At 32.9% G+C, this 10,111-nt stretch overlaps 1 protein-coding gene across 4 annotated transcripts; it reads right to left on the bottom strand.

The window, feature by feature from the left end:
* Positions 1 to 1,897: 1,897 nt before the first annotated feature.
* Positions 1,898 to 8,858, bottom strand: LOC106762314 (homeobox-leucine zipper protein HDG2). Of its 4 annotated transcripts, none has more exons than XM_014646150.2 (13): positions 8,495 to 8,858; positions 7,773 to 7,996; positions 6,978 to 7,246; positions 6,652 to 6,769; positions 6,382 to 6,570; positions 5,526 to 5,981; positions 5,240 to 5,341; positions 4,912 to 5,112; positions 4,503 to 4,677; positions 4,103 to 4,374; positions 2,879 to 2,974; positions 2,404 to 2,776; positions 1,898 to 2,313 (listed from the first exon to the last, which is right to left on the bottom strand). In XM_014646150.2, the coding sequence occupies exons 2-12, from the start codon at positions 7,875 to 7,877 to the stop codon at positions 2,411 to 2,413; spliced, it is 2,349 nt and encodes a 782-aa protein (XP_014501636.1). In that variant the 5' UTR covers positions 7,878 to 7,996; positions 8,495 to 8,858; the 3' UTR covers positions 1,898 to 2,313; positions 2,404 to 2,410. The 4 variants fall into 4 exon arrangements, with proteins under 4 accessions (XP_014501636.1, XP_014501637.1, XP_014501634.1 ...); XM_014646151.2 differs by having other exon boundaries at positions 1,898 to 2,303; positions 2,400 to 2,776; XM_014646148.2 differs by having other exon boundaries at positions 2,400 to 2,776; positions 8,495 to 8,856.
* Between the last annotated feature and the right edge of the window lie 1,253 nt (positions 8,859 to 10,111).

Below are 10,111 nucleotides of genomic sequence, written 5' to 3' on the forward strand. Positions count from 1 at the left end.
AACTTTTTAAAAAAGTATGATCAATTTGAACCAAACTCCTAAAAGTATGGACCATATTAAACCTTCTTTTTTATAAGAACCTGCCTAAAATGTTTTTATTTAGTTTTTCGCAAAATATATTTAATTATAAATTATATTTCTGACTTTAATGAAAATAAGTTTAATAATGCATTAGTGATTTAGGTTTTTCATAGTGTAACTTTGTTTTTTAATATTTCATATCCACCTCAAGGTTCCACATCATTTCAGATTGAGATTCCAATTTTAGAGAGCAACAAGTTTTGAAATTAGCTATAAAACTTCTCAACATACAAAAATATTACTTTTTCATATTCAAAATTTTTAATAGAATATATTTTATATTAGTTGGTAATATCAGTAGGTAACAATACTTAAACTACTTTTATTTATTTTAATTTTTATATTAGTCTACAATGTATTTGACTAGGCATTGGAATGCTTTACTGAATGTGATAGGGGTAGAATTTATATATTTCTGCTACTTATTCTATAGATATTTTAGGATGAAACACTCAGTTTATTTTAAAGAAAAAAAAATGAAATGAGACGTGGGCGAATAAAGGCCCCCTCATTGCATTAAGGGGTGCAATCATTTAAAGGAAAAGAAAAGAATAATTTTCTGCAAGGATAAGTGAAGAAGTGAATGTTTTCAAACAAAACTTCAAAGAACCATGAACAAAATTACATGTGATTTCATGTATTTTTCTCACCTATGAACTATTAAGAATGTTTTTTTTTTCCTTACTATAATAATATATTTATATAAGAAAGTAATATTCAAAATAATAACTAATAAAAATGTTTATTATAAATTAAATATAAAATATTTCACTTTCTTTTATAACACTCATTAATGTATTAGTACTAACATTAAAAAATACATCACTTATTTGTTATCATAAAAAAATTATTAAAAAAGAAAGATATTAATAGAAAGCATAGAGAGAAACCAAACGTATCTATGCACAAAATACATAACAATTTCAAAAGAAACTAAACAACTATAAATATATAAAAATGTATACCTATTATGAACTATAATAATTTATAATAAATTTTATTTTTTAATCCTAAAGAAGCTAACTTATACACAATTATTTCTCTTCCTAAAACTATAAGACTCTCAAACTTTATTTCTTTTTACATATTTTCAAACATTCTCTTCGTCTCTTGTTTAAGACATAAAGAACAATGTGTTACATATAAACAAAGTTACACATCGATTAAAAGAAGAGGACATATATACATATATACATATATACTTTTATTTTCATTAAGGATTTATTTTTCAAGAGAAGTAAAAGAGTGATGGTTTGGTTTATTTATGAAAGAATAGAGTGTTAGGGAATATATGTTTTGTTTTTCTGTAAGGGATGAGGGTGCAGGGAAGTACAATTTTTCTATCTATATGGAATAGACAACAGGACAATACAACTATTACACTGCATGAATGGAATTGGAAGACAAAAGACATATGCAGGGATGAGGGGCACTGTTGTAGAAGGTTAAGTAAAGGTAGACAGTCATAAGGAAAATGTCATCATGTACCTATTTTGTTAACACAACATCATATTATAAGCATAATACCTTAGCATTAGAATGTGGCGTCTGAAAAATTGTGTTGTTACTAAGTGTGTCTGTCATTCTATAACATCTTTGCAATTGTAGATTATTAGTCTGTATACAGAATAACTTATTTTTAATTTAACACTTCATCTTCTCCAAAACACTATATAATTGAAACCCTAGGGTTCAGTCTGAAGTATTTTTCCATGGATTGATCCTTCAAACACTTGTTTTAAAATAAACTAATAAAACACATAGGTTATTCAACACTTAGTAAAATAACATATACAAAATAAAAGAACTTGGGAGATGACTTGACAAATTGGAAGAAACATTCATTTGAAAATCTTAGAAGGGTCAAACATATAGTATAGTGATAATTTAATCACTACACTAAGGGTGCTGCTTGAGCTGAAATTCAAATAATAACAACTGAAGAAAGAACAACCTCAAAGCTACAACCTAATAATAACAAACGACAAGACTAACTACATAAATAGGCATTCTTGGAAGGTGAAAGTATATATGGTCTTCATTGATTTTTAAGCTCTTACAGCATTTACTATTTCCATGGAAGTCAATTCCGGAACCTTAATCCTCTCATTTTGAGTGTTAAGAAAGGATCATGCAAGGTGCGCTCTTGACTTCTCATCTTTTTTTATAAGCCGAAGTTTCCAACACCTTCCCGTTTCTCCAAAATGCATCCTTTTTCTAAACTGCATCCAACTTAACAAATAAACAAAATAATAATAAGATTAAAGAGATGAATTGCAAAGAAGAAAATGAGAACCAAACTATTTTGTTCTTATTACCTACTCTTAGGTCAAGCAACTTCACCAGATAAAGCAGTCTTAATTCTCTCCACAGTGCAGGCAATAAGATTGTTAACAGTGGCAACAGATCCAAGAGAGAGTTTTGCTGTTGGAACTGAATCAACCAAGATTTGGAAGGCCACAGTCAAAAGAGATCCACCATGTCCGGTGTCACCGATGCTTCCTCCATGTGCAGTGGTCCCATCTGGGAGAATAGCAAATCCTGAAGGAAGAAGGGCCACGTAATCAGGGTCCCCTCCATTCAGAACCACGTTCATTGCCACAATATCAACTGGAGCATATATCACAAATGAACCAGTTGAGTCTGCGCAACTCTCTTGCAATATCAACATGTTACTCTGGCTTGAATTTGCACTCTGCAACATTGTAAACATGTTACATAGGTTGCTTTAATCTTTAATTAGTTTCACTATAAATGAAAAAGAGAACAGTTTTCAATGTGACTCTGATAAACTTACATTCACACGAAGTAGAGAGACACAATTTCCGGTGTCTCTTCCATTGGCAATGTGTGCCATTTCTTGGACAACTCCTCCGTTCGAAAGAATATCCCACTGTTTTCAAAGTATTGGAAAAGTTAGATGAATCATAAAATAAACAAATTTCAGTGAAATGAAAAAAAAAAGATAATTAATATTAATCCAAAGACTAACTATTCATAGATGTTATTATGTTTAAAGATCTTATATATCAACACCTGTTATCTCTGGTATTTATTTTATTAACAAGATCAAATGTATTCATTAATATTTATAAAAAATATTGTACAAATCCATGCACAGTTGAATAAACTAGACAAACTGCTATAAATATAATAAAGTTTATGTAATTCTATTCCGTGTGCAAAATAATATTTTAAATTTATATTTTGTTTTAAATATCATTTGAATGTCATTTCTCTTATTTTTAAATCTATGTATTAGTTTTATAATCGAAAAAAGAATTCAAGAATTTCGTACCATTTTGTTCATTTTGCATCACTTCTAATTATACTTTTGGAAAGTTTTCCATCAATCTTTCATATACTAACTTCTTTTCTATTATTTTAATAAAATAGTACATCGAAATTATGATAATTTCATGTTATATGACCATTTCAGAAAAAAAAACAAATATCAATGTTTTGGAAAAATAATATTTCTTTTATAGATATAATGTAATATAAAACTGCACCTATTTATAATATATGAATGTACACAAGTCATTTTTTTTAATTAAAAAATGAAGACAATTTAGACAGACAACATGAGGTCATATACAAAAGTCTAAAAACTTAAAAATTTACTGAGAGAAAAGTTAAAAAGACTAATTTACTAAGGGATTAGAATAGGCTAATCAGATAAAAATTAATTTGTGAAATGTAAAATGACTTAAAATAATATGAACAAAAAGTTTCATGGTCTACATGATCACTTTGTCTTGTGCAATTTGAAAAGGATGTTTGCAATTAAAAGTAATTGATATGAGATAACTTAGTTTAGAATGACGTATGATAACTAAATATTATGACTACATATCAACATAGAGATACATCACACACCAAACTAGGCAATTTTACCCAATGAACAACAATGTCTAGTAACCTATGAGCAGACAATAATGCAGCCTAGAACATTGGACAAGAAGACAATCACTGGTGCATGATTATTATCTGGTTTGAACACATAAGTAATGCATGTTACCTCACTTCTAGAGTTCTCATCACGGAGGAATTCAAAAACCCTTTTTGGTGACACTGGGAGCCAAAAAGAAGTTGCAGCACTGAGAACAATGCCAGGAGGCCTTCCTGGATCATCAACACTCTTACGTGTCATGACCCTTACATCATCAGCTCCAGTTCCAGATAGTGTTGTCCATGTGTGTGCAGTAGATGCACTCACTCCAGCACAAAAACTTATAACCATTCTCTCTGCCAGTTTCAGCATACTCTTCCTCCCATCTTGGTTTGTTATCACTAATTATTACATTACAATATTTGTAAGATTCATTAGTTGATTAAGGACAAGATTGATATGTAAAAATAGAAAACCAAGAAATGTGTGTGAAATGAATTCCGTGATATATATCTATATATATATATACCTCCAACATCTACTGTGGGTATGTTTGTTGCCATAGCGCAAGCAAGCCTTTCACATTGTCTATCCAAGGTGGCAATCCAACGTTTTGCACCAAATGCATGCCCAGAACTAACAAGCTGCTTGTATAGATTGTGAACACCTCTATCATCCACCTCAACATGCTCAACCCAAATGACCTAGGATAAAATTTAACTTCAAGTTAAGCCACGTGGAGAGCAAAAACATTTACCAAATGCAACCACAAGACTTATATATATAATTCCTCAAGGATATGATATGATTAATGATCAGGGTTCAAACGAGCTTACAAGTTAAAAAAAGACATCTTATTTTTTTAACAGTGAGACATGGAAAAGACATGTAATAGATTTCATTCCCTGTAATTATTTATTAGTGATATTATATCTAACCTTTGAGTAGCCATTGGGCATTTCTTGAATTAAGCAGCCTGAAGGTCTTCTTCTACATCTGGCTGAGGGACTAGGACGCAAATTATCCAAGGATACGTCCACTACAGCCCAAGTCCCATCACCATGCTGCTTACAATATCTTACAAAATAGCTCTCTCGAGTTGGAACCAGAGGTGAAGGTACTTGTAATTCTGCTGTCATCTGCATAATAATATAAATTGAAGTGCATTTTATTTTTATATATGAATCCTTGACAAACAAATTGACTGTACTAAGTTTCACTATATCATAGGAGGAAACTGACACTCTATTCTATAAAATACATTACCACTTGCAATGCACCGTTGTAGTTTCCTGCCACCCCAGTTGATAACACCTCCAAAGTCATTGCTCTTGAGACAATGCCAGAGAACACTGTGGACCATTGGTTCTTAAAATCACAACAAAATATATAACAAGCGTCAGAAACTAAATATTAATTTTTTGGAGAATATCTAAGCACAACAATGTCAGATAAGAAAATACGACAGAAACTGCTACATATATATGTTGTGACATAATCAAACTTTGTTTTGTTTTTTATTCTCCCTGTACACTTGTGTACACTAACGTACCACGTCCATGAGAATCTCAACAAGGCTAACATGGTTCATGATAACAACTGCAGTTTCTCGGGAAGCTTCACACTTGAAACCAGCTGGTTTAGGACCAATTCCTCTGGGAAAAGACCTGATGTATTCATCCTCATTGAGAACAGTGGTTGTGCCATCCAGAGTAGTCAACCAAAGAGGATCACCCATTTGCGCCATTCCAATGAGTTCCTCCATGGCTGCAACAGCAAGCTCTATTATGATGGGTTTATCAGCCTCAGTAGGTCCACTGATTGACCTAAGAAGATCTCCTGCAGCTCCACCGTACATTTCTCCACCAATGCCCGCAGGCTGGCCACCAAAACCACCTCCAATCCCAAGCTCAAGTGGACGAGGAGGAACAGATGAAGGAGAAAGAAGTGGATAACTCACCACAGGCTTTCCCACGTACTTTGCAGCAATTGCAGAAATCCTATCAATCTGAACATGAACACCGACATGTATAAGAATATTTCATGAAAGACAATCATGTTTATGTTTAAGTAAGATACACTTACACAAAAGATGCAAGTCTAATACCTTATTTAAAACTAATTCAACATTTACGAACGGCTACTTTGAATAATTTAATTAATTTTATTTTTTATTTTTTATTTTTACAAATAATTATGAAAGTAACATTCTGTTAAATTATTATTTTAAAAATATTTTCTAAACAAATAGTGTAAATGATAGAACCTTGTCTTTATTATTGTTATGGTATTGTAAGATGGATTGATATTAATTTGTTAATTTTACACACAAAGAAAAGGTTTTTCAGCATAAATAGTCCTTGCTATCTTGATACATCTACCATGCAGCAGCTCCCACATTATGATACCTCTTCTCTGAGGCGAGCATTTTCAAGCCTCAAGTGATGTTCATCGAATGACATTTCCCCTATAGCTGTTGGTCCTCCACAGTTGGGACAGGAGGCATTGCCGAGAGCTTCCCTGAACCTCATGTTATCAGCTCGAAGTTTATCGTTTTCAGTTCGGAGCTGTGTGTTCTCATGACGTTCATGCTGTGTCTGTAACACAAAGCATCAAGTTTAAAGGATTCTTCCTTTTTACATTTTAAACAAAAGAAACAAGCTAAAAATTGAGTGTACCTTTATCTGAGTGCGCTTGTTCTGAAACCAAAACTTAACCTGCAAAGGCTCTAACCCTAACTCTCTACTCAGCTCCTTCCTTTGCTTGTCATCAGGGTGTGGACACTCCTTAAAGAACCTGAAAAAAAAAAAAAAACTAATTAATCTCAATGACATTCACTGAGTCCATTCCAGTTCAGTCAATAGTCTCAAATTTGAGTCTTGATGAAATTCAAGCCCTAAGTTTCCACTGTATGGTTTTGTAAGACTGAGACAGGATTGTGAGTCTGGTTTTTTAACCCAATGAGATTACATTAAAAAGAATGAGTATATTTTGGATGCCTTACGCTTCCATTTCCTGGATCTGATGCTGAGTGTGGCGGTGGTAGCGTTTCTTCTTGTTGGGACGAGGGTCTTGGTCTTCACCGGAAGCACCTTCTTGGTTTTCACTTCCTGACTTGGTGGCACTGTCAAAGTCATCTTCGTGGATTCTTGGGACATCGCTCTCTGAAGTGTTCTGGGGCATATCCAGAGGGAGAAGTTGACCAGCTTCCATCAGGTTTGGCTGGAACATTTCTATAGATCTTTGAGATTCCGGACCCTTATGGTTTTCAATCTAACAACACAAGAATACGAGGTATATAGTACAGTATAGTACCCACAAAGAGACAAGGTATATATAAAATAGCAGCAACAAGAACACTTTTTTTTTTATGTTTATTTTTGGCTTTGTGTCTAATTCACATGTATAGGTCGGGGAACTAATTGATGGGATAATTTAAATTATTTGATATAAGAGTTATGCAGAAAACACGGGGATTTTGACTAGGTTGATAGTTTTTTGGGGAAAGTGAGCAAGTAGCTTCACACAGTGAGAAGGAATAACGCGTTTTACGAATAACGAGAAGGATAGAAGAGAGAGTTTGAGCTGGTTTGGCTTCACACTGAGACCAATTTTGACTTGTGAAAAAACAAGGTCCCTTTTGAAGGATAAAGTCAATTTGAACAAAACCAACACATCAATCAATTGACATCAGAATCAGAACCAAATTATGACAAAAAATGGGGGAAAATTCGAGAGATTGGAAGAAAAAGAAGAAGAGATTATCAAATACATTAAATGATGAAGGTTGCACACTGACCTGGCCAAGAGAGAGCCCGGAAGATAATCCAAAGCCACCAACGCTGCCGTTTCTTCCGATCATCGAGGGCATGTTTCTTGCTGGAATCATAATACCAGCTGGCATATTTCAAACTCTAGATAATTCAATTCTCTCTTGTGTCCAGTGTTGTGTTGATCTTCTGAAACCCTTTTATGTTGAAAAACTTCACAGGTTGGGTTTCTTCTTGGATTCTGACAAGGCCACTACAAAAAGGAAACAAGCTAACATAATAAGCCAAAAAACCAGGCACAGAAACATGACTTGGCATGTATAATTAAATAAAAATGAATAATTAAATGCATAGTGTATATGCCATATTAAAATGCACAGAAAAAAAGTGTTGAAAAATTTTCTTATACTGCAAAACCAGAAACAAACAGAATTCGAAAGTGAAAAAAAAAAGGATCAACTAAACATCTGGGAGAATCATCCAAGCTTCTTTTTCTTTCCCGTAGATATATACATATATATTTATGTCCATATATATATATATATATATATATATGGTAAAACTACCGTTCCTTTCGCATTCTAGCAACCCTAGCCAGCCAAATGCGCAAAAAAACAGTAAGATTTTAAGAAAAAAAAATTGCTAACTGTATGAACAGTTTGGTGTGGCTAAAACAATGATCTGAAGTTGCGTGAATGATATACCCACCGTGTAGAAAAGCAACAAGTAGCAGGAGTTCTCCTGCACTTACCAGTGGATGGTGATTGCCGGAGACAGGTATAGGTAGAAGAAGATGAGTATATAGATCTACTTTGGGGCAAAACTTGTTGCCAAAAAAAGGACCCTTTTAAACATAGGAGAGAAAAAGACTTGGAGAAAGAAGTTATGGAAATAAAGCTGGTTATATGTGGGAAGTATAGAAAGCTTGATGAGTGTTGTGATGGGAAAAAGCTTGGTTTGAAGGGAGAAAGTGAGAGGGGAGAAAGAAGAAGAGAGAGGACAAAGGAATTGAAGGAGTAAAGAAAAGGAGGAGAAAGAGGGAAACAGATGGAGAAAATGTGGCAGCGAAGAGTTATTGCTGAGGGCATTGAGATGGTGCAATTGCATTTAATGGTGAGCCAAAGAGGTGTAATTGCTAGTGAATGAGAGAGAAAGAAAAAGATAGAGAGAGAGTGACATTTTTCTTTTGTTTTGCAAGTAATATTTTTTTGCCCTTGGTAGAGTAGATGGTGCAACAAATGACGGCTACCAAACTTCCTTCTGTTGCTTCTATACAATCGATTTACTTTCTCACATATACTCTACCATAGATACTGTAACACTACACACTTTCTCAGCTTCTAATTCTGATTTTCTCTTATACTCTGTCACAGTAAAAACACACATATATGAACAAAGATGAACGTTTCTTTAATTTTTGAAAAAGTGTGTTGACGTGTGAACACAAAGAGGTGATGCTAGCCTGGACTTTGAAAACGCATCTGCATGTTATCTTGTAGGAAATTTTGTTGACTTGGTTATCCTACACCTCTGTGCTGCATTAATGAAAAGATGGTTCATACACACACAAACTATAATTAATGGTAACTGGTTAGGGATAGGATAAAATTATAAAGTTAAACGTACTCTATCTTATTATTGTTTCAGCTCCATAAAAAAAGTACATCTTTGTATATCTTCTGCTATAACAAATTTAATTAATAACAGTATAATAACTTTCTCTGTAATGATTCTTTTTATTTCTTTTTCTAAATAAATGGGATGATATTTTCCTTCACTTTCCGACAATTCTTCTTTATTCTCTCATATTAATCTTCATAATATCTAGACAAGCTTATTATATCAGGCATTATGATTTAATTATAAGTCTGGTGAATATGACTTAAGACCATGTTTAACTTGTTAATTAGTACATATGAACCAATCATGATGATTGTGTTGCACGTTATTATCATTCCAAAGTCAATTAACTTGGATAAATTACCTTTATATTAGTTTTCATCTTTTTTTTTTTTCTGTGGGTAATCATCGTTTTAAATGCAACAAGGACTACTTAAATATCATAATTTGTACGTAGGCATGTATTACAGGATTTCATATATATTTATTTATTTTGTAAATGACCATGATCCATGACTTGATAATTTGTTAATGAGTTATATTGCATTACATCATCCATTGTAATGGCGTTGAGGACTACCTTGATTCTACCATTGATTCTTTTTCCCATGATAGGTTGAAATGTTATGACATCACATATATTCCAACAGATGGTAGTGTCCTTTTGGAACAAGAAACTTTGACTCTTTTTTTTCTTTTAATTGATTGTACATGGCCATTTCTCCAAAATGATTTGAATCATATTAAG

This window comes from Vigna radiata, chromosome 5 (assembly GCF_000741045.1).
Source record: "Vigna radiata var. radiata cultivar VC1973A chromosome 5, Vradiata_ver6, whole genome shotgun sequence".
NCBI lineage: Eukaryota > Viridiplantae > Streptophyta > Magnoliopsida > Fabales > Fabaceae > Vigna > Vigna radiata.

Bases quoted from the DNA above. Each gene is read 5' to 3' on its own strand.
- LOC106762314 (XM_014646150.2), bottom strand. From the start codon at position 7,877: ATGCCAGCTGGTATTATGATTCCAGCAAGAAACATGCCCTCGATGATC. The intron at 5,113-5,239 runs GTAATGTATTTT...ATTATTATGCAG, and splicing joins ACAACGGTGCATTGCAAGTG to ATGACAGCAGAATTACAAGT. The intron at 2,777-2,878 runs GTAAGTTTATCA...ACAATGTTGCAG, and splicing joins TCTCTCTACTTCGTGTGAAT to AGTGCAAATTCAAGCCAGAG.